The sequence below is a fragment of the Cervus elaphus genome, chromosome 13, assembly GCF_910594005.1.
Source record: "Cervus elaphus chromosome 13, mCerEla1.1, whole genome shotgun sequence".
NCBI lineage: Eukaryota > Metazoa > Chordata > Mammalia > Artiodactyla > Cervidae > Cervus > Cervus elaphus.
The window spans coordinates 43,178,273-43,204,334 of NC_057827.1; the positions used below are offsets into that span (position 1 = coordinate 43,178,273).

Here is a 26,062-nt window from a genome sequence, read left to right on the forward strand (position 1 = left end):
GTTATTTTCATGTGGTATAAGGTAAGGTCATGATTCATATTTTCCACATACATATACAGAAATACTTGTTGGAAAAAAATCTTTTTCTCACAGCAGTGGTATAATTGTCAAAAATCAGTTGGTCTATACATGCACATAGTTTCTGGACTCCTCCTGTTCTGTTTCATTGGTTTATTAATATTTTTCTGTTCCTGTGTAATACCACATTGTCTTTATACTTAATCTTGTGTAACACCACATTGCTTTAACTATGACTTTATGGTGGTATGTTTGGGAATTCTCCAGCTTTGTTCTACATCAGGGGTTCTCAAACTCCACACTACTGACATTCTGAACCAGGTACTTCTTTGCTTGGGGGGCTGTCTGGTGCGTTGGTCCCTCAAATCCTAACTGTCCTGGTTGTTCTTGGGTACCTTTAAATATTGTTTTGTTATGTTCTGTTATACTTTATTCAGCTTTTACAATTGCCCCTTATAGGAGAGTCGATTGATACAAGCTTCTTTATAGCTAGGAGCAAAACTTCTGGAGTAAATTATTAACTTTTTGCCTAAGTCTAAGCCTTGCCTAACATGATTTCAAATAAATGACTTTCTTTAACTTTTCCTTAATACCACACAGACATCTGCATTTTTTAAAAAAATGATGTGTAAGTCACAAATAAACTAATTGGATCATTTAAGCTGGAATCAAGATTTCCAGGAGAAATATCAATAACCTCAGACAGATATGAAATGACACCACCCTTATGGCAGAAGGTGAAGAACTAAACAGCCTCTTGATGAAATGAAAGAGGAGAGTGAAAAAGTTGGCTTAAAACTCAACATTCAGAAAACTAAGATCATGGCATCTGGTCCCATCACTTCATGGCAAATAGATGGGGCAACAATAGAGACAGTGAGAGACTATTTTGGGGGGCTCCAAACTCACTGCAGATGGTGACTGAGCCATGAAATTCAAAGACACTTGCTCCTTGGAAGAAAAGCTATGACCAACCTAGACAGCATATTAAAAAGCAGAGATATTACTTTGCCAACAAAGGTCCATCTAGCCAAGGCTATGTTTTTCCAGTGGTCATGTACGGATGTGAGAGTTGGACTATAAAGAAAGCTGAGTGCCAAAGAATTGATGCTTTTGAACTGGGGTGTTGGAGAAGACTCTTGAGAATCCCTTGGACTGCAAGGAGATCCAACCAGTCCATCCTAAAGGAAATCAGTCCTGAATATTCACTGGAAGGACTGATGTTGAAGCTGAAACTCCAATACTTTGGCCACGTGATGCGAAGAGCTGACTCATCTGAAAAGACCCTGATGCCAGGAAAGATTGAAGGCAGGAGGAGAAGGGGACGACAGAGGATGAGATGGCTGGATGGCATCACCAACGCAATGCACATGAGTTTGAGTAGGCTCCAGGAGTTGGTGATGGACAGGGAAGCCTGGAGTGCTGCAGTCCATGGGGTTGCAAAGAGTTGAACATGACTGAGTGACTGAACTGACTGAATCTTGACTTCCCTTCTGCAACTGTCTAAAAGTTTATAAAACTGATTTAGTCTTAATAAGTTTACTTATACATAATGAAAAACATATTAGTATACCCTCCTTAAGTATCTACTGAGTTTTTCTTGTTTCCTTCTAACACAAGTGATGATGTACAAAAAGATATACACTCTTGCAGAGATATTAAGCCATTAATTGTCTACATTTTGGATTTTCTTAAAAATGGACTACATCATGGCTGGAATAATGGATACAGTTTACTGTCAAAGTTGATGACAGATAAAGTTTGTCATAAGATCTATGTTGTTATACTTTTCTTTCTATTTTAGCAGCACTACAGAAATGCAAGTTCAACAAACTTGCCAGAAATGGGTAAATTAATAGGATTAGCAATATTTTAATCTGTATGTGAAACGATGATTTTTAAGTTAAAAACAAGGAATCAAGTGTGGAAGAGAAAGTCATTTTCTTACATTTGGGAGAAAATCTGTACTGATGGCAGACATGCAACATGGGTGGTCTAGTGGCATTAGTCAGCAATGCCACCTTTATACAGGCCATTATTCTTTTCAGAAGTGGAAAATATTCTTTACTGTACATGGGACTAAAATATTTCAAATCATTACCATAATATTATCTTTGTGTAGGCATTCACTATAACTTTTAAACTATAGTTACGGGTCTTATGTGTTTTGTCCAGTGATGAAAAGAGACGTATTTGCTGTACTCCAAGTGTACAAAAAGAGACACACAGGCACCCCCCAGGGACACAAAGGGCTGCGATGAACATAAAACACACATTTGAAGCCACTATGTCACAAACACTATTTCCAAAGGCATTTTTCATTTAAAGATTACCTGAAAAGCATTTTACACAAGGTTATGAAAGTTTACATAATACTTTTCAAAGTATCTTGTCGCCCCAAATTTTCCCATCTCATAAATATCTTATTAGATCAAACTTTTATAAGCATTCTTGGCAAATATAGCTGAAAATCCCATTTTTAAAATGTATTTTTCAAACATATTTTTAAGCATTTATTATAAAATTTTCATTCAGTAATAAATCACTAATGAATCTGACACCTGGTGTACAATATAGTTTATAATCAAGTAATTTGAATAATTAAATAATTAAGTAATTTGATTAAATAAAGCAATTAAAGCAATTAAATGATCTGGGTGAAAAACACAAAAACCCGCTTAAAGACTTTGGTAACCTAAATTAAATTTGTATATAAATTATATATATGCAAGCATGTAATAATTTAATTCATATTTATAAACTCTAAATGATATATATATGATGTTTGTAAGTATATATACACATATATTTATGTGCATATATTATTAAAAACTGAGATTGCTTTAAAAGAAAAATATTCAGCATTAATTATCTAGATTCTAGTCTATTCTAATGATGAAAAACTTTAGAGTTTAACCTTATGAAATGTTAACTAATTTTTAAAAATATTTTCCTGGTAAAACTCAAAACAATACAAACTTGATTTACAATTCTGTTTCTTAAACTTGTTTAAAAGTGTCTATCCTGTAAATAGTATGATTCTCATATTTAAAAGCAAGAATAACTGCTAACTTATAAAATCAATACTTACAAAAATTCAAACAAAATCAAGAACTTCAGAATTAGAAAGATAAAATGGGAATTATTTGAAAAAGTAAATAGAATTTGACTTAATCACCTTTCAGTAAGAGTATCATTAGTTCTAATACAACTTTCTAGAATAATATATAATCACACACATGTATTCTGAACAGTCACCAAAATATAATATATTCTACTAGCTACTGATGGGCTTTACTGCCTGCCTTACCCAAACAGGTTCACTTCATGAAAATACAAGAAACTCCTCCCGAAAAAGTCATAGTAACAGAGTATGGACTTTTCTTATTTATCAAAATAAGCATTCATTTGACTTAGATATCTGGTTTATGCTGTAACAAAATTTAAGTGATATAAAGATCACAATAAAATAGTTTCCAAACAATAAATTAATATGACCTTTATAGAGATGGCTTCAAAATGTATTACCCCTCTCCACTCCAGGGATTTATTTAACCTAAATGTTTCATAATTTTTATCTTTCTCTTTAATTGATACTTACAATAATTAGATTATAAAATGTTTTTTGTGATACCTACCATCAGAGCGAGTAAACATAGGATTTCTAAGCTCACACCATTAGCTTATTTCAGAAAAAAAAGTTCTTAAACACTGCACATAATTATCACAAATTTTGCTTTGCTTTGAGTGTCTCAAAAATCCAAATTTAACATTCTTGAAGAAAATATTTAAGTCATATCCACAGATATATATGGAAATATTTAAAGTACTATGTGCTGTTTTTCTCATGACATTTGTCAATCAGTGGCACTGTGACAATACATCGGCACATATGCCATTAATGCCAAAGAAGTAAATACCTTCATCTTTTCGTAAGAGAAAATTGCACATTTTCTCCCACGATAAACAGTCAGCTATACCACAAAGTACTCTAATGATCTTCAGAGAAGAACATCTTTTATCTCTGGTTTCCAAATTTTGACAAACCATGTTTTGCAACATTCACACATTAGCTTGTGCTGCTCTGGCTCCATGACCATGATGAAACCTCACGGATTTTAAAACTGCTCTCAGCTCACAGATAAGGGCAAACTTAAAGCTGTTGGGTGTTTGCTGAGGCACTGACCAATCCACAGCACAGGCCCTGAAGACACACAGTCACCAACACCCTGGCTGTGTTCTCCTCCCGGGGCAGTGTCTTGCATTGACACTGTTACCACATCATCCTTCCGATTTCTCATGTAAACTGGGAAACAGATGAACAAAGAGGCCATACCAGAAGGGGCTCATCGGGGGCACTGGTGGAGAGCTCGGCAGACGCTGTGCGGACAGTGGTGAGCCCAGTAAGGGAGACATTCGAGAGCCTTCTCCGCCTCACGCCACTGCAGTTGTTGGGGATTTTAAATGCACATCTCTTGTGGTAATTCAGCCCACATCCTAGAAGGAGAAAGCAAAAATGACTTTTGTTCAATGATAAATTAAAAGCTACTCCAGGAGAATTAGTGCTGCTTCCATTTTTCTTCAGGCTGTTTGAAAATTTAAATTTTCTTTTAAGCTTTTTCTGCACTTTATCATCCCAATATGTCAATAAGTGGGGTTTTGAAATCTGGTGTTATTGGATGAGCTCAGCAACCAGTCTGGTTATCAGTTTTAAACATGTTTTCTAACATAAACGGCTTGGTCTTTGAGGGATCCAGCAACAAAACTCCAAAGAGATGACCTATTTTTAGCTGCTATAAGTTCTATTGTGAGGGAAAATTAATCATAATTTTCACAACTTCTGAACTATACTGATTGAATCAATACTCCACAAAACTTGTTTGTCTACCTGGCCTTGGACAATTCACTTCATCTCAGTCTTTCTGTTGGTAAAATGGGGATGACAACTACCTTGTAGAATCATTAAGAAAATATGTAAAATATTTCACATGCTAGTTTCCACAGGTAAATCATTAGGAAAGCACTGTTTTTCTCTCAACATTTCTACTGTTCATAGTTCTCACATTGTAATCTTACCTCAAAATTTTCCCATGTGTCACATAGTAGACACATTTTCATACAACTACCCTTTGGGTAGACTTTCTTCTACCTTTTTACAAACAAAAATTCAGAAATTATGGTTACCTTATTTATAGGATTCATCATGAAAGCTTGGGTTTTTTGGTCAACGTTCAAACAGCTCTATCCCTCCCTACTCCACCTCTTAAATAGTAAGATCAGGGTATAATCTGGTTTGTTTTTAAGAATACATCATGGTGTTCTAGAAATTGGATTGAGCAGTTCATGGAGTTCTGTCCACAGAAGACGACACAACTATGATCTTGGTGTGGAAAGCTTGGTACATGTTCCAGCCGATCACTTGACAGCTGAGTGATCTTGGATGGTTTGCTTAAACTTCTGAATCTTAGCTCATTTCAACAAACATTTATTGAATGCTTATCATTCCAAGTTCTAGCTTAAGATATAAATTGTAATGTTTAGTCTGGTCGACAGCTTATAAGAGAGAAACATATCCACACAATACAGGGGAAAAGATAGGAGAATCTGGTTTCCCAGATCACAGTTAGTATGTTGAAGACAGGAAATGAACAGAATAGAATCCATGCACTCCCCAGATCCATGGAAGATATCTGAGGGAAAGAAGAAATGGCAGAAAAAGGTCACAACACAGGCATGTAACCCCAGCACGTGTTCCACTGGGCTAGGAAGGGGAATACTTTACCTTCGCATTTAAGGCCTTGACGCACCAAGCCCCACAACATTTCTCCACAGTGATCACAGAAAGCTGGAGCTCTGTATGAATGAACAAAGAGAGTGTGGGGGCGAATCTGAAAGTCTTCAAAGGTGGCGGAAGCTGTAAAAATAAAAAAACATTGAAAAATAAGTTGAATGAACACCCTCATCTGTAGATAATTTGTATGCATGATAATTACTATGCAAGTGTGTATATAACTCTCGGCAAAGTTAGGAAAGATGCAACACTGCTCGACTTTTAGCCATTCTACTCCATTCTTCCCAACCACAGCTTTACAGGTGGTGGCACAGGAACCTTTTTCTTGTCTTCCTGCTTCTGAAGGTCTCAGAGCACTTCAAAAATAGCCAAACGGATACTTGTATATGTGTGGCTGAGTCTGTTTGCTTTCTACCCGAAACTATCACAACACTGTTAATCAGCTACACTCCAACATAAAATAACTTTAAAAAAATAGCCAAAACTCTAGAAGAATGAATGAAAGGATAAGTCAACTTGATTTATAGATAGGGGATGTTACTTGAAAATACTTTGCTTCTTCTCTTACTTTAAATGAACCCAAGGTATTCAGAAATATTAAAGGAAAAGAAACTCTTGATGAATTTTATTTAGACAGATCAGAAGAAAGTGTACTTGAATATGACCTTGAAGAGCGGTACAGTAGAAGGGTGGGGTCCAAGTGGAACACAAGAAATCTAAGCGGCCTCTTTTGGGGAGAAAAGTTGTTTGAACTCTTATGCAATATAACCGAGCATTTAAATCCTGACCTAAAATTAACAAGCAGCCTCTTCACCAATATGCCAAACAGAGGGATTTAATATATACATTGCTGAACTTCAGTCCACTTTGAAAAATATACTTTAGTAAATCATATTCATGCTATAGGGTATTTTTATTATTGCTAATTGTTATTTATTCTATATGATGTTCATATAGAGTATTGAAATTCATTATTTTTTAATTATACTTTTCCATAGGATTTTTAAATTATGTTTTAAAAATAGTTTATGCTTCTTTTGGTGTTGCTTAAATCAAGAAATAGAAAGGTACAGAGAATACAAAGTGAAAGGCCACCCCTTTCTCCCAAATTCTAATGAGTGGGCTGTATTTTCTAGACCTATTTGCACACACAGCCTGATCCTGAGGCTGCCGAGTACAGCCCAGGAAGAGCTGACCATAGACTGAGAAGAGCTAGGAGAGGCTTTGCCATTACCTGAGTGACACCTCACTTAATCGTCATGAGCCTCCGTTTCCCACACATAAAAAGAAAGGTCTGACTGATGGTGACTTCCCTTAACCCCTGAAGTGTAAACTTCCATTAATCTTGGAACAGGACCAGGTGTACTTAATTTCATAAGATTTTATGCAAAGAGAATTTTGTGGGCAACTGAGGTCTTACATATTCTGCCTTCCCTTCTCTGCCTCCTGCTTGTCTTCTTGCCTCGCTTTTTCAACACTAATATTAAATATGCCTTTTCCATGTTGTCTGTCAATGGCACCAATCCAGTTTAAAAATGTAAAGATAAGTAAGACATATTTACAGAGCCTACCAGACCAGCAGAAGACAGATAAAAAGAAATTTTTAAAACTCCATAATAACTTTTAAATAACTTAAAAGTAACTTTTTAGGGTTCAAAGAAGCTACAGTTTGGCCTAAGTTACTAAATAGGACTAAGACTACAACCCACAAATGTTTTGTCTCCAATCCAGGCTCCTTTTCATCATTTCTGTGTTACGTCTTATCTTTCCTAACTCTGCCTCAAGAGTTATACCCAACAGCCCCACTGTGCAAGAAATAAACATCTGCAGTTTTCCTGCTGGTGCCTTGGATAGCAGGTATCGGGCAACGAATCGCCTGTGGAGAATACTTACGAAGTGCTTGTCTTGCTAAGTATGCAAAGTGTGACAGAGTGAATGCTGAAGCTGTAGGCAACTCACCCCTGCTAGATAAGTGCCCAAAACTAGGAGGACAACTTTGAGAGTATCATATCCCTCAGGGCAAATGAAAATAGAACATGCAGGAAAGTGAAACACTTCAATCAGAAAGAATATTACTGATGGTTCACAGAACATATAATTGGACCATAAAAGGAGATGGAATATTTTAATGGGTTGGTTTTCCCTTGAATCTTGAATAAAAGTACTTTATTCCAAATTAATGTGCTTTATTATTGGAAATAAACTATCAACTTATTAAAGGTACAATTTTTACTCAATGGAAAGATAATGAGAATGATAATACGGTTAAGGTTTATTGTACTCTTACTGTATACTGGACACTACACTAAAGTGTGGCAAGAAGGAGCTAATCAAAGAATTGTAGCCAAGTAACCTGCTCTAGCATTACCTACAAGGAGTTCTGATTAATGTTAATATTTCTTATAAAAAGAATTTCAATTGAAATAAGATTGAGAAATTGCATTATTATGTTTCTCACCTCAAGTTTCACAATATTATGGTCAATGCTTATTCTAAGTAAATCAGTAAAAAGGTATGGTTTGAGTACCAATCAATTTGCTTTTATAATCTGGTCACAATGTGTCTAATTTTGTAAATGCTAAATCCTCCTTAAAATTGGTCTCTCACCATCATGGACAAAAATTGTTTTTAAAACATCAAAGAAAATAGCTAAAGAAAATATTTTGTGCCAACCATTAACTCCTAACTTCTCCCCTGCCTCTCCCTCCACCCCCTAATCCCACCGAATGACACCCAAACAACTGTGGCAATGCCATGATAGCAATTAGTTAAATAATTAGTTTTCAAAATAAGGAAACTTAGTACCTGACAATACTAATACCTAGCTGCATTCAGATTTTTTGAATTAACCAGAAAGAATATAAATAATTAAAAAGATTTTCAAAGACACCCCCAACCCAATTTATGTCAGGTACGTTTGTTTTTTCACTTTTTGAAGGGGATTAACATTCATAAGCAGTTAGCACCCTTGACTTATGTTTAAATGCCATTTTCTAAAGTTCAATTTTAATTTTAGAATAATTAAATACATTTTTAAAATAAAACTACCAAGTATGGTGAGGTTTCACATGCATTTGAAATCAAAGCACAACATCAATTCATTATGAATTTACCTGTTTCTGCACCCTGGGGGAAATCAGCATTAGCTGAGTGTATGCATGCCATCTTGCCTAATCACAAAATTGCACTGCAGAGATAATCACTTAGCACAGGAAAACAAAGTGCAGGCTGTAATTCCATTTCACTTAAGGTTTGGAAGCAAAATGGACAGAGAGGAACAGGAATATTAAAGTGTTTAGAGATTCCAAGAGAGGACAATGTGCTATCTGTCTGGATGTCACAATCAATCAGGTGACCTAAATTAAAACCATAAGACAAGGCTACCCACTGAACACAATGGGCCCCTTATACTGGTATTTGTATCTCTGATTTGCTCTATTCACAGTCTATTGTTATACTCCGTGGTACAAGAGAGGAGAAAATGACATGCTTTCCTTAGTCACTGAGCATTTGAAACAGGTAATTGAGCCAAAAACTCTAAGATAATCAGTACTTCTTTTAAGGCTCATTAGAAATTGTTGCACAAAATGGAATAAACTGTTTGGTTAGCAGTACAGAAGAAATTAGGCTTCGGAAGCAAAATAAATAATCCCTGGAGGTCAAATTTATTTGCATAATAAAATAAAATAATGTCCCATCTTGCAAGATTTTCAGTTAATTTCTCTTACTGGTAATTTTGGCAACTGGGGAGAAGCATTAACTCTTTCTGGCAAGGACAGTTTGGAACAGGTATAAGAAGAAGAAAAGCTTAACACATTTCAAGTATCATCTCATTCAATTTTTCACAAGGACTTTATGAAGTAGATATTATTATTCCCACTTTATAGATGAGAAAATTGAGTCCCAGAAAAATTAAGGAGCTGTCCTAGGTGACACAGGATCTTGATTCAGACAATCTGACACCTGAACCATACGAACTCTGAATAATCATCATATTCTCTGACCATTAAAATTCTGTCGATTATAAATTTTCTGCAATTTAATGAATCACTAGGAAAAGACTCAGAAAGAAAGAAAGAAAGAAACACTGCAAGTAAATATAACACACCACTAAAGGCTTCCCTGGTGGCTCAGACGGTGAAGAATCTGCCTCCAGCACAGGAGACCTGGGTAGTCTCTAGTTTGGAAGATCTGCTGGAGGAGGGCATGACAACCCATTCTAGTATTCTTGCCTGGAGAATCCCCATAGACAGAGGAGCCTGGCAGGAGCTACAGTCAATGGGGTCGCCAAACTTGGACATGACTGAGTGATAAGCACATTGTAACCTGCATCCTTACCTCAGAGTTGCAAAAAAAAAAATACTGAGGAAAAAAGTCCATGAAATAACATATAGAATGAAATTAATTCAGCTTATGATCAACATTCATAAAACTAAGATCATGGCATCCGGTCCCATCACTTCATGGCAAATAGATGGGGAAACAGTGGAAACAGTGACTGACTTTATTTTGGGGGGCTCCAAAATCACTGCACATGGTGATTGCAGTCATGAAATAAAAGGCACTTGCTCTTTGGAAGGAAAGTTATGACCAACCTAGACAGCATATTAAAAAGCAGAGACATTACTTTGCCAACAAAGGTCCATCTAGTCAAGGCTATGGTTTTTTCCAGTGGTCATGTATGGATGTGAGAGTTGGACTATAAAGAAAGCTGAGCGCAGAAGAATTGATGCTTTTGAACTGTGGTGTTGGAGGAGACTCTTGAGAGTCCTTTGGACTGCAAGGAGATCCAACCAGTCCATCCTAAAGGAGATCAGTCCTGGGTGTTCATTGGAGGGACTGATGTTGAAGCTGAAACTCCAATACTTTGGCCATCTGATGCAGAGAGCTGACTCATTTGAAAAGACCCTGATGCCGGGAAGGATTGAGGGCAGGAGGAGAAGGGGATGACAGAGGATGAGATGGTTGGATGGCATCACCAACTCAAGGGACATGAGTCTGGGTAAACTCCAGGAGTTGGTGATGGCCAGGGAGGCCTGACATGCTGCGGTTCACGGGGTCGCAAGGAGTCGGACACGAATGAGTGACTGAACTGAACTGATGATCAAAAATCCTTTTAATATACTTTCTGCATATTATTCATTTTTTGAAATCCTCCTCCCTCCAAACAAACTGGAGTTAGTAACAATAACTGGATTTAAAATTTTCACAAAATCAAAGGTGATGCATAATTAACAGCCTGGAGTTTGTTTCTATGTGATAACCAGTGTTATTCAATTGGTAAGTCTGACCCAAAGCAATACATTATAAAGCTTTAAAAACTGTTAAGATTTGTTGTAGATAAATTTGTTTTTCTTAACTTCTAGAATATTGAAAATAGCTTCTAAATACCACACCCCCAAGATAAATATACATACTCATCAGTTTTAAGGTATCCAAAGGATAAGAAACCATATACACTTTAACATCCTATCTTTCATCCATACACACACATAATAGATACACATAAATAATCCTCTGCCAGTCATGGACAAAATCCTCTGCCATCTGAGAGTTTTCATTCATGTAAAAAGTATTCACAAATAAGTTTATTGCATTGTAAACATCTCAAATCATTAGAAACATATTTTTTTAATATCGAGCCAAACACTTACGAGCCCAAACACTACTCTGTAACTTCTATTTAGTGGTGACAGTTTAAAAGCAAGCACTTAAAATTAAGACATTTTTGTGTCTTAATTCATGTAGGTCTAGCAGGCCGAATACCTTTAAGAATATAGTCAATTAACATTATGTTTTACTAATCTAGAAACTACTGTATAGTAGTGTGTGTACATATATCCATATATTGTCATACAGTATATGCTGGAAATAGGAAAATAACAAGGAATGGTATCTGTTGTTGAGGGTTCAAAGTCAAAATGAGAATGAGAGACCCATAAATAATCATAATACAAGACGCAGAGGTGAAAACACAAAGGAGAGGGTAGCTGAGACCGCCTGGGTCTATCAGGTAAAGCTCCATCATGAGGGAATCACCGAAGAGAAACCTCAAGAGTGAGGAGTATTTTGAAAAGCAGAAAAGAGGCTAAAGGAAAAGAGGAAACACTTTATGTAGCCTGATTTTATTTAAAATTATCTACAAAATTTTCCATGATTATAATTTTGTGGGTTCTTGATACTTCACCATCCTTGGTGTAGTGTCAAGACAGTTAGCAAGGGTGACTCCAACTCTGTCCATGGTACAGGTCACTGACAGCGTACAACAGATCATTTGCATGTTTTTGTGGTCCGGATATCTGACTACGCTGGTGAAATTCAGCCTGGGCATGTGCACTTCCCCTCCCCTCCCCTACTCCACTTACCTAATACACACACATACACTAACACCCTGAGATTGGTAATTTCTCTGTGCTTCTCCACTGGTCCCAGTCTCTGCAAGATACTGCTCTACCAGACATTCTTTTCCTCCATCCACTGTTCAAGTTAATCTCATGGTTCATGTTTTTGTTACACCTGGAGACATCTAGAGTTGGGAAAGTTCCTTAGCTCTCCAGAAACAAGAGCATTTAACAAATTCTTGTTGAGACACTTGCAATAGTATCTTTTAGATGACTGGAGGAAAAAAAATGAAAATTTCAAATTTTCACTCACATATGACCAGAAAAACTATTAGTGAGGAGCAATGATGGGAACTTGGGAGGCTGGGAATATATCATTCCAAAGATTATAGCAGCCAAGGGAAGAAACATAAAATTTATTTAGCTATGCTGATCAGGCAGTTCAGAGAGTGCTGGGAAAATATTTTATAAGTCTGTGGCCAGAGACTCTTAAAAAACATATATGGCTCCAGGAGGAATAAAAAGGTCTCACAAGCTAGAGTGACAAGACAATAATAAGTTACCCTAATTAGGGAGAAGAGGAGGTTGGTACCTAGAGAAACTGATGTAACTTCCCAGGGAACTCTGATGGGCTCAAACTAATCAAGAGAGGGCATTAACTACAGAAGAAGCAGCAGCATCAGGGTGACAGCAAACAGTGGCCAGGCCAGTGAGAACCACTCTAAGAACGCCAACAGGAGGAGAAAGTGGAATCTTTTAAAAAGCTGGAACAGAAAATAATGTCTTTTAGTTGTGTGTTGTATGTGGAAAGAATGAAACAGAAATGAGCCTACACTATGGAAAATTAGCTTAATGTTAATAAAGTAGGAAAAGCCAAATTATTCAACTATAGTTTTCTAGAAGTGGACTATCTATATTCAAATTAAACAAAGGGCAGAAGAAGCATCAAATATAGTCAAGAAGGAAACAAAAGTCTAGGGCAGAGAACAAAGATTATCTAAAGGCTTTAGATGGACTGTTTTCAATTGACCCCGGCAAGTTACATAAATTTATAATCTTATGAAAACATCTACTATAATATTCTTAGAGAATCTTGCTGGGCTTGTGGAATTATGCTAAGAAAAATGAAGATGCCCTGATAAGAATGGAGAAGTTTTAAAGGAGAGTTAATGAAGAAATTTAGCCCTAGTTTATATCACAAAACATTACAAGACTATGACCTTTAAAATAAGTGGTGGTTGTATAAGAAAAACAAGATAAATATGATAGAGCTGATAACACAGAAATCGATTCTGTGTGAGTGAGTGAGCGAAGTTGCTCAGTCGTGTCTGACTCTTTGCAGCCCCATAGACTGTAGCCTACCAGGCTCCTCTGTCCATAGGATTTTCCAGGCAAGAGTACTGGAGTGGGTTGCCATTTCCTTCTCCATTCTGTGTATAAATTTTAAAATATGATAGTAGAGATATCATAAATCAATACAGCAGGGAAACATAATTTAACAAATGATTTAACAATTACTTGGGGAAAAACAATTTAGATACTTATCTCCTATGTTATACAAATAGATAAATATACATATATATTATATATATATATAAAATACCTGATGAGTAAAAAGTTAAAATAACAAACCATGGAAAAACTAGAAGGAAATAAAAGTGTTTATCAATCTCTTGAAGAAAAAAAGACTTTAGAAAGTAACAGACATTTATAAATCTTCAAAGTAATGGACGAAATCAAATGGAAAAGGTTTATTACTGGCAGGATAATGTAGCTGGCACTACTGACTGACTTGGCCTAAGAGTTATGTAATAGTCTCTTTTATTTAGCATACGTTTATTTATAATAATTATATAGGCTGGGTCACAGAATTATGTTTAATACTTCTAAGTATCTAGAATATAATCATCAACATTCAAGGAAAAGATCTCTATACTTCTTAAATGTCAGACAGGGAGGTGACAAGGCCTATGTTCTAGCATGAAAATTAAGAAAGTTCACAATATTCATTCATTCCTGCTCAGAAGGAAACCAGATCCTTCTTCTTTGTCTTTTCATTTTTCTTTTCAACTAGAAACAAGCAACAGGACAGTAGGAGTTTTAAGGGCTAAAATTCTGCTCAAGAAACAAGATGTATTCGTGAACTTGGAGAGTTACAGTTAACATTTGAGCAATCCATCCTTTGTTTCCCTCCCAGGCAACTGAGCTTTGTGGCTGATGGGGAGCATCTGCCACAGAACTAGCAATGTCTCCTGCCAGGAAGATGCTACCAGAATAAAAGAGATACAAAAGGGCGCTCTGTGCAACTTAAGCAAGAAAGTTATAAGAACAAGTTATTATGTTCATCCCCCTCCACATTAAGAAGACACCAAAGACATTCACATTAACACTTCCTCCAGCACACCTTTTGATGCAGTCATTACTGATGCATGCCTCCCTGCCTTTCACACAAACCTTCCCTTCTGCTTCCCATCCCACAGCTCAGCTCATATCACCTGCTCTGGGATGCCTTCAGTGATAAGCCCACCCCATGGTAAAGAATTCGCCTACCAAGGCCAAAGACATGGGAGATGTGGATTCAATCCCTGGGTTGGGAAGATCCCCTGGAGAAGGAAATAGCAACCCACTCTAGCATTCTTGCCTGGAGAATCCCATGGACAGAGGAGCCCGGTGGGCTATAGTCCACAGGGGTCTCAAAGAGTCAGACATGACTGAGCAACTGAGCACGCACGCACACACCTGACATAAACTGCCCTCTTTGTTTGGATAAGTTCCTGAGTACACTTGTATCATAAAATGTATCAGGCTCTACCGAAATCTCCTGTCCCTTTATCCATTCACACCTTAAGATGAGCAGATTGCTGAAGGATAGATAATTTACCTTATCAGTCTATATGCATATAGTAAATGATCAATTCAAGCCCATGTCTGAATAAATGGAGCAATGCCTTTAAAACTCATATTGCTAGCCTACAGTTCTAGGGTTCTACATTTTATTAAGTTCTAATAACCTGTAAATATAGTATCCCAAGTCCAGAAACAAAGTCCGTCAGAATCATAGCGTGGATCACAATTTACACATTTTCAAAAGTGTCTAACAACGTTCTTGACACTTCGATGGATGTCTTTGTTAGTGCCTTATTATTCTCCAGGCAGTGTGGGGCAGGCAGTGGTGAGAAGCATGGACTGAGTGTCAGAGCATACTGGAGCTCTGGTCCTTGTCATGGCAAAGGGCAAGTTACTTCCTCTCTCTGAATCTGTGTCCCTCGCTCTTCAAATTGGCTTACTGAAGCTCACCTTGTTAGGCTCCGAGGACAAAAGGTGGTCAGCACAGTTTTTGGCAGATTGATAGTAGATATCACAGTAATTTCTTAGCATAATGATTTATAGTATGGGCTTTGCAATAAAAAAAAGATCTGAGTTTGAATTATAATTATTATTTATGCTTTTTACAATTATTATCATCATCAACACCAATAGAGGGAAATAATGCCTTTCAGCTTATCACCCACAGCACTTAAAACATTAAAACCTTTAAAAAATATTATTATTTGTTTCCTCTACTACCTTATAAAGAATGAATATGTTTCCACTCTAGAGGAAATTGCTTTTCTTTCCACTGTTCCGGCTAATGCAAATTAAATGGTGCTAAGCCCATAGGACTGTGTCTAGTTCCCTCTCTAAAATGAATCAATTAACAGTTGGGAATTGCAGTGGGGAAAGAAGGGTCACCACATCCTGATGTGACTGAATGACAAATGCCACAGCTGGAAAGAGATTAGAGAGCATCTCAGGTCAAGAAAGAACATAAATGGTTGCCCCATGTGTCCAACATAGAGGGAAAAGAAAATTAAGTAAAAATGTCATGGAGTCAAATTCTAGCTAATGAGTGCAGGCTCTGCAGGCGTCCGGAATAGGGGAAAGAAAGGTCACGTCTGTTTCTTAGGAAGCTCCATCACATACAGGAGACTTCATACCTTTAAAAGGATAATGACCTCATTTACATGAGGAACACCAGCATACAAACTGCCCATTAAGACTACTTACAAAAGGCTGGTAGACAAAAGCTAGGTATGGTAATATACTGAAATGTTCTAATAGGCAGCAGGGTTTCTGGCAACAAAGAGCATCACTGTTGTCAAATATCTCTGCACATAGAGACACCAGGCCGAGATCCTATATGCTTTGCTTCAAGTTTCTTTAAGTCTTACTGAACTTTTCTTAAAAACAAATGCCTGCTTTTGATTCACAAACAAAACAAAACTTAAAAGCTGTGAAATTTCCTGGGTATTCCCACTCCCAAAGAAGCAACAGCTGAATCCTGGCTGAAGTCAAATCAATGCTCATTGACCAGGCAGTTACTGTGAGCAGGAATAGATCTGGCTGCTGCTGCTCTGGGGCGCCCAGAGAAGGATTTTCATTGCTTAGCGACTCCACATATTCTTTTAGAATAATCAGGCTGATTAACTCAGTTGGTCCACTCTGGTTTATCAGAATAAAAGAGTTTTATTAATTAAAAATCTGCATTTATGCCTTTTAGTCATGTCTATTGAATAAATTTTTTACATAAAATAAAATCTAAACTTTACTGAGAACAGTTCTGACTCTTTGTGACCCCATAGACTATAGCCCCCAGGCTCCTCAGTCCATGGGGATTCTCCAGGCAAGAATACTGGAGTGGGTTGCCATGCCCTCTTTCAGGGGATCTTCCCAACCTAGGGATTGAACCCAGGTCTCCTGCATTGCAGGCCACTAGGGAAACCCTACAATTGTCTAGATAATACCCTAATCGAAACATGAAACACATTTTTTTCAACTATCCCCAAATTCCTTTGGGCTCCTTTGGAGACAATCTCTTCCACACCTCCATTCCCTGGCAACCACTGATTTATTTTTCTGTGCCTTTTCTAGGGCCTTCCGTGATAGCTCAGCTGGTAAAGAGTCTGCCTGCAATGCAGAAGAGCTTGGTTTGATCCTGGGTGGGGAAGATCCCCTGGAGAAGGGATCGGCTACCCACTCCAGTATTTGTGGGCTTCCCTGGTGCTCAGATAGTGAAGAATTTGCCTGCAATGCGGGAGACCTGGGTTCAACCCCTGGGTTGGGAAGATCCCCTCTCCCTTTGGAGAAGGGAAAGGCTACCTACTCCAGTATTCAGGCCTGGAGAATTCCATGGACAAAGCAGCCTGGCAGGCTACAGTCCATGGGGTTGCAAAGAGTCGGACACAACTGAGTGACTTTCAAAAATGTCATATAAATGCAGCTTTTGACTGTAGCTTCTATCAGCACAATGCATTTGAAATTCTATCTCTTGTGTGCTGAGTCAAATTCCATTTGGCTGATATGCTGCAGTTTGCTTATCCATATACCAGGTGAATCCTTTCAACAGGGCGTCAGTTTATCCATTCACCTGGGCATTAGGGCCAAGGGTCAAGCTGGATTTGAGGGCAGTAGGGATCTAGGGTGCAGAATCCAGGATGTCCAGGCTCCAGTGGGGAGGCAGAGGTGGAAAGGAATGTTCATTTGTGATCTGTACAGGTTATTCACAGCATGGGAAATTTATTGCTGAAAACAATTTTCTTTTTACAATTCTGGACAGCATATGACTTTCAGAGTGAGATAAGTGCTGTTTACACCCACCTCTTTTAAGCTGCACGATCTCTCTGTATCTCATTTCCCTCGTCTTCGAAATAGGTTTAACTATTAAAGAACAGCTGCATAATTATTTCATTGAGAAAACATTGTGAAATAACAGCACTGCACTTGGCACTATACTGTGGTAGTCCCTGAAATATGGTAAAACACAGTACACATTTTCGCAAAGATGCATATGCAGATTTATGATAATCTTACATTTTTGCATTATTTGCAAAAAATAACTCAAAATAGACTACAAACCTAAATATAAAGCCTGACTATAAAAACTCTAAAAGAAAGTCTCAGAGAAAATGTTTATAAGTTTGGTTTAAGCAAAGATTTCTTAAATACAATACCAAAAATATAACTCATTTTAAAAAAATTGATAGGCTACTGCTTTATTTTTTCAAAGGATTAGTCTCCAAAATTTAAAAACAGCTCATGTGGCTCAATATCATAAAAGCAAAGAACCCAATCAAAAAATGTGCAGAAGACCTAAATAGACACTCCTCCAAAGAAGAAATACAGATGGCTAAGAGGCACGTGAAAGACACTCAACATCACTAATTATTAGAGAAATGCAAATGAAAACTAAAATTAGATATTACCTCATACAAGTCAAAATGGCCATCATTAAAAATCTACAAACAATAAATACTGGAGAAGGGGCGGAGAAAAGAGAATCCTCCTACACGGTTTGTGGGACTGTAAACTGGTACAATCACTATGAAGAACAGTATGGAGGTTCCTCAAAAAACTAAAAATAGAGCTACCATATGATCCAGTAATTCCACTTTTGGGCACATGTCTGGAGAACAACATGGTTTGAACGGACACACGCACACCACTGCTCACGGCAGCCTTGTTTACAACAGCCTAGACATGGAAGCAACCTAAGTGTCTATCAACAGAGAAATGGATAAAGAAGAAGTGATATATACACACACATACATACCATACACAATGGAATATTGTTGTTGTTCTTTAGTTGCTAAGTTGTGTCCAACTCTTTTGTGACCCCGTAGACTGTAGCCTACCAGGATTCTCTGTCCATGGGATTTCCCAGGCACTGGGAGTGGGTTTTTCCCACTGGAGAAGGTTGCCATTTCCTTCTCCAGGGGATCCTCCCTACCCAAGGATCAAACCTGTATCTCCTGCTTAATTAGGAAGTGGATTCTTTTATCACTGAGCCACCTGGGAAGCCCATACATAACCACTAAAAAGAACCAAATAACACCATTTACAGCAACATGGAGGAACCTAGAGATTATCATATTCAGTGAAGTAAGTCAGATGGAGAAAAAGAATTATACTATATTGCTTAGATGTGGAATCTTTAAAAAATGATATAAATGAGCTTATTTCCAAAACAGAAACAGATTCACAGACTTAAGAGTAGGAATATATGATTATTGGAGAGAAGAGAGGAAAGGGTAGATTGGGAGTTTGGGACTGACATGCATACACTGTTATATTTAAAGCAGAAAATTAACAAGGACCTACTAAACAGCACAGGGACTTCTCTCAATATTCTGTAATAACTTAAATTGGAAAAAAAATTGAAACAAAACAGAAACATGTATCTGTACAACTGAATCACTCTGGTGTACACCTGAACATTGCTAATTGTCATTGCTAATCAAGTATGACACACACAAAAATTTTAAAGTAAAAACAAAGCAGAAAATAAAATAAAATTTGATAGACTTTAGCAAGGTTAAAAACTTCTTGTCCTTGAAAAACCTGATGAAAAACTGAAAAGTTACAATCTGGGAAAAAAATCTTTGTATTTACATTTGTAATGTTTTTACATTTCTGATAAAGGACTTGTTAAAAACTGTCAGCAACATTAAGAAAAGAACATATTCAAAAATAAGAAAAAGGCCTAAAAAGACAAGTTGACCAAAGAAGTTACATGGATGACAAAGAAACACATAAACCTAGTTCACTGCAGCACACTGGGGTTCAGTGGTCTTTAGTAAACTCGTTTGGGATCATTATTACCATTTATGATACTCTTCAATCACAAAATCATTTGTGTTCTAAACATTTAACTTACAAATTAATACATTTGGGGATATAACTCACCAATACACAGAGCTATATATATATCTATCTTAGAATATTACATTACTTCTTTGTAACTGAAATCACAGTCTATGATCCTACTTAAGAAAATATTTTGGAAGATTAGGGGCTTCCCAAGTAGCTCAAATGGTAAAGAATCTATCTGCCTGCAATACTGGAGACCGGGGTTCAATCCTTGGGTTGGGAAGATCCCTTGGAGAAGGGCATGGCAACCCACTCCAATACTCTGACCTAAAAAATCCCGCGGACAGAGGAGCCTGGCAGGCAACAGTCCATGGGGTCACAAAGAGTTGGACACGACTGAGCGATTAATACTTGGAAGATAAAGTCATCACTGCCAAACAATTTTTTAGAAAACATCATAAAGAATTGGAGACTATATGATTTTTAATCTAAAATTTTAACAGTGTTTGGACAGCCTTTAATTAATTGTGTATGGCAACATTCATTTTTGATTATCAAAATGCTCTGCATGTGTATGGTAAATGAATTATTTCAACTTTGTTCATTTACTCACTTAATGTACATTTTATTCTCAGGTAGTTCTATTACAATCATACCTGATTTTAGTATTTTATTTAATACCACCCCCTCTCCCTTTTAAAGTCACAAATCACAATGTCATTATTATTGTAGGCAACAAGGGAATAATTTCACTGTCAAATTCTCTACCAGAATTCTGAATCTAGTCATTTCCGGACAATACAAGATAAATAGTGTATGATAAAAGTTTTCAAGGAGATATAAATTTTAATCTAAATTTGAAGTTTCCTGTTATGGTTTGCTCAGGTTAAGAGATGCTCACACAGTACTAATATTTTCCTAGTGATATTCTAGAACTGGAAGGGAAGGGAACAAAGTAATCTTCAAATTATATGTGAATCCTTGACATTATGGTAATAGGTCCTTTCCTCGTCTAGAGGAACATTCTCCTGTGACTGGCTATTATTTCACGTAATGGCAGAGTTTATTTTGTGCTGAGCAGGTAGATAACATAGAAGCAGAAAGGATTGGGTTGTTTGATTTTATGTAATGGGTTAAGAATGCCAGTTCTGAAGCATGAATGCCTGGGTTTTGAAACCAAGCTTCATCACTTGGTGAGTAGTCAGCCTGGCCATATTCCTTAACTCTGTAGGTCTTAGCTGCCACATCTGTAAAATGAGGGTGATACATACAAAAGGAATTCCCTTAGGAATGCTTTAATATTAAATATGTATATAAGCATTTATACCAGTGCCTGGCATACAATAACCATAACATTAAGAAGTTTGCTAATAATTAGGAAAATTTTTTGTTTCTCTAAGCTCACCATATTAACATACTACAATATTTTTAAAGTGAGCTTGTCCTGTCTAGTTCTGTCCATATTATTTCATAATTCATTTGTTTTTAAGTTATGTGAAAATTGCAGAAGTGGAACAGTGTAAAAGTTTTTCATTCAGTTTTCATAAATAATTTTTAAAATGATGTTTCTACATTGAAAGTCTATCTGAGGTAACACTCTGGTCAACATTTTCAAATCATCAATGAAGAGAACTATTCTTAGGTACTGGATCTTAATTTCCTGTTTTTGTTTCATTTTCCTTTGTTTTCTTTTGTTTTGTGTTTATTCTTAATACAGCAGATTGCCGGCATTCCAGCTACTCAGTACAGATATGTTGAATGAATGCGTTATCTCTTTCTTAAAGGAACATTCATTCATTCAATGGGCATTTACTGTTCTGACACAAACAAAAATTTATTTAGCACTTATTGTATCTTCAGGTTAGATGTCAATCAAACATTAAGATGATGATCATTATTAATTCTTTTTGTATGACTTTCCATTTATTCAATTTTTAAAGCCCTTAATGTTTTCATAATGGTGGCTCTGTACTTGTCCTAGGTTGGGATTAGGTTCACTGTTTTTTTCAAAGAAACCTGAAATAACAGGGGCAAAAACAACATGGGGTTATGTTACGTGCTCACACAAAGAGGAAGGAAGCTCCATGCTGCTGTGGCTATTCCAGGAACCCATGCTCCTTTCAGCTCACCACCTGGGTATCTCCTCAGCTGTTCTTTCTGTAGCTCGAAAATGGCCACTAGTTCTAGGCAGCAGGATACAGAAATAGGAGAGCATACCTCCCTTTACTCATATTTGCTGGAAGCCATTAACTGCAAGAAATCCTAAAGACAATGTGCCCCAAAAATAAAAAAAATAGGGGTTCATATGAAGGAGAGGATGGATTCTCAATAAACAACTCGTCTCTTTCACAGTGGATTTTTTTAAAAAACATTTTTCATTTCCTTGAACCTCAGTGGGATCAATTTCTGACTTCAATTTTGGGTCTACTAAGAACAAGGTGCAACTGAGAAAATTAAGAAATACAAGTAGAGGTAGGTGAGTGAAAGATGCTCAGTTATGTCCGACTTTTTGTGACTATATATAGTCCATGGGATTCTCTAGGCCAGAATACTAGAGTGGGTAGCGTTTCCCTTCTCCAGGGGATCTTCCCAACCCAGGGATTGAACCCAGGTCTCCCACACTGCAGGCGGATTCTTTACCAGCTGAGCCACAAGGGACGCCCAAGAATATTGGAGTAGGTAGCCTATCCCTTCTCCAGCGGATCTTTCCGACCCATGAATCCAACTGGGGTCTCCTGCATTGCAGGCAGATTCTTCAGCTACTGAGCTATCAGGGGAGACCAGAGGCAGGTGAAGGACAGGCAAAGGATACAGAATGAAGTGCAGAGTAAGCTGTGGGCTCAAGGGCTAATTTGGGAATTGACAGCATAACAACAGTAAATAACACTACACGAATCTGTGAAATCCTCTCAAGCTTTCGTTTCCAGTTTGGTAGCCACCAGCCACATGATGTTACCCTGATTTAAATTTGTTCAAATTTAATAGAATTAAAAATTTAGACACACTAGCTACATTTCAAGTTTTCAATTGCCACAGGTGATCAGTGGCTACTACACAGGAAAGCATGGAGTATTTCCATGATTGAAGAAACCTATATTGAATAGCATTGCTCTATAGAGAGAGCATAGCAAAGCAAAAGGACCTACTAGCTGGCATGTAAAACAGAGAGTGATTTATCTTCATGTATTTACTAAGCCTATGCTTCATTTTTATTCTCAAGCTTTTTTTTTTTTTAATTAATTTATTTATTTTTTCAGTGGGTTTTGTAATACATTGACATGAATCAGCCTTGGAGTTACACGTATTCCCCATCCCGATCCCCCCTCCCACCTCCCTCTCCACCCGATTCCTCTGGGTCTTCCCAGTGCACCAGGCCCGAGCACTTGTCTCATGCATCCCACCTGGGCTGGTGACCTGTTTCACCATAGATAATATACATGCTGTTCTTTTGCAACATCCCACCCTCACCTTCTCCCACAGAGTTCAAAAGTCTGTTCTGTACTTCTGTGTCTCTTTTTCTGTTTTGCATATAGGGTTATCATTACCATCTTTCTAAATTCCATATATATGTGTTAGTATGCTGTAATGTTCTTTATCTTTCTGGCTTACTTCACTCTGTATAATGGGCTCCAGTTTCATCCATCTCATTAGAACTGGTTCAAATGAATTCTTTTTAATGGCTGAGTAATATTCCATGGTGTATATGTACCACAGCTTCCTTATCCATTCATCTGCTGATGGGCATCTAGGTTGCTTCCATGTCCTGGCTATTATAAACAGTGCTGTGATGAACAATGGGGTGCACGTGTCTCTTTCAGATCTGGTTTCCTCAGTGTGTATGCCCAGGAGTGGGATTGCTGGGTCATATGGCAGTTCTATTTCCAGTTTTTTAAGAAATCTCCACACTGTTCTCCATAGCGGCTGTACTAGTTTGCATTCCCACCAACAGTGTAAGAGGGTTCCCTTTTCTCCACACCCTCTCCAGCATTTATTGCTTGTAGACTTTTGGATAGCAGCCATCCTGACTGGCGTGTAATGGTACCTCATTGTGGTTTTGATTTGCATTTCTCTGATGATGAGTGATGTTGAGCATCTTTTCATGTGTTTGTTAGCCATCTGTATGTCTTCTTTGGAGAAATGTCTGTTTAGTTCTTTGGCCCATTTTTTGATTGGGTCATTTATTTTTCTGGAATTGAGCTGCAGGAGTTGCTTGCATATTTTTGAGATTAATCCTTTGTCTGTTTCTTCATTTGCTATTATTTTCTCCCAATCTGAGGGCTGTCTTTTCACCTTACTTATAGTTTCCTTTGTAGTGCAAAAGCTTTTAAGTTTCATTAGGTCCCATTTGTTTAGTTTTGCTTTTATTTCCAATATTCTGGGAGGTGGGTCATAGAGGATCTTGCTGTGATTTATGTCGGAGAGTGTTTTGCCTATGTTCTCCTCTAGGAGTTTTATAGTTTCTGGTCTTACATTTAGATCTTTAATCCATTTTGAGTTTATTTTTGTGTATGGTGTTAGAAAGTGTTCTAGTTTCATTCTTTTACAAGTGGTTGACCAGTTTTCCCAGCACCACTTGTTAAAGAGGTTGTCTTTTTTCCATTGTATATCCTTGCCTCCTTTGTCAAAGATAAGGTGTCCATAGGTTCGTGGATTTATCTCTGGGCTTTCTATTCTGTTCCATTGGTCTATATTTCTGTCTTTGTGCCAGTACCATACTGTCTTGATGACTGTGGCTTTGTAGTAGAGTCTGAAGTCAGGCAGGTTGATTCCTCCAGTTCCATTCTTCTTTTTCAAGATTACTTTGGCTATTCGAGGTTTTTTGTATTTCCATACAAATTGTGAAATTCTTTGTTCTAGTTCTGTGAAAAATACTGTTGGTAGCTTGATAGGGATTGCATTGAATCTATAGACTGCTTTGGGTAGAATAGCCATTTTGACAATATTGATTCTTCCAATCCATGAACACGGTATGTTTCTCCATCTGTTTGTGTCCTCTTTGATTTCTTTCATCAGTGTTTTATAGTTTTCTATGTATAGGTCTTTTGTTTCTTTAGGTAGATATACTCCTAAGTATTTTATTCTTTTTGTTGCAATGGTGAATGGTATTGTTTCCTTAATTATTCTTTCTGTTTTTTCATTGTTAGTATGTAGGAATGCAAGGGATTTCTGTGTGTTAATTTTATATCCTGCAACTTTACTATATTCATTGATTAGCTCTAGTAATTTTCTGGTAGAGTCTTTAGGGTTTTCTATATAGAGGATCATGTCATCTGCAAACAGTGAGAGTTTCACTTCTTTTCCTATCTGGATTCCTTTTACTTCTTTTTCTGCTCTGATTGCTGTGGCCAGAACTTCCAACACTATGTTGAATAGTAGTGGTGAGAGTGGGCACCCTTGTCTTGTTCCTGATTTCAGGGGAAATGCCTTCAATTTTTCACCATTGAGGGTGATGCTTGCTGTGGGTTTGTCATATATAGCTTTTATTATGTTGAGGTATGTTCCTTCTATTCCTGCTTTTTGGAGAGTTTTAATCATAAATGAGTGTTGAATTTTGTCAAAGGCTTTCTCTGCATCTATTGAGATAATCATATGGTTTTTGTCTTTCAATTTGTTAATGTGGTGTATTACATTGATTGATTTACGGATATTAAAGAATCCTTGCATTCCTGGGATAAAGCCCACTTGGTCATGGTGTATGATTTTTTTAATATGTTGTTGGATTCTGTTTGCTAGAATTTTGTTAAGGATTTTTGCATCTATATTCATCAGTGATATTGGGCTGTAGTTTTCTTTTTTTGTGGCATCTTTGTCAGGTTTTGGAATTAGGGTGATGGTGGCCTCATAGAATGAGTTTGGAAGCTTACCTTCATCTGCGATTTTCTGGAAGAGTTTGAGTAAGATAGGTGTTAGCTCTACTCTAAATTTTTGGTAGAATTCAGCTGTGAAGCCATCTGGTCCTGGGCTTTTGTTTGCTGGCAGATTTTTGATGACAGTTTCGATTTCCTTGCTTGTGATGGGTCTGTTAAGATCTTCTATTTCTTCCTGGTTCAGTTTTGGAAAGTTATACTTTTCTAAGAATTTGTCCATTTCATCCAAGTTGTCCATTTTATTGGCATAGAGCTGCTGGTAGTAGTCTCTTATGATCCTTTGTATTTCAGTGTTGTCTGTTGTGATCTCTCCATTTTCATTTCTAATTTTGTTGATTTGGTTCTTCTCCCTTTGTTTCTTAATGAGTCTTGCTAATGGTTTGTCAATTTTGTTTATTTTTTCAAAAAACCAGCTTTTA

At 37.1% G+C, this 26,062-nt stretch overlaps 1 protein-coding gene across 3 annotated transcripts in view; it reads right to left on the reverse strand.

The window, feature by feature from the left end:
- Positions 1 to 26,062, reverse strand: part of PRKD1 (protein kinase D1) — a 340,125-nt gene that overhangs the window by 78,612 nt on the left and 235,451 nt on the right. For all 3 annotated transcript variants that reach the window (XM_043922695.1, XM_043922694.1, XM_043922696.1), the window contains exons 3-4: positions 5,801 to 5,932; positions 4,355 to 4,515 (exon numbers count right to left, since the gene is read on the reverse strand). In XM_043922695.1, the coding sequence (XP_043778630.1) occupies positions 4,355 to 4,515; positions 5,801 to 5,932 (293 nt within the window). The remainder of the gene's footprint in view (positions 1 to 4,354; positions 4,516 to 5,800; positions 5,933 to 26,062) is intronic.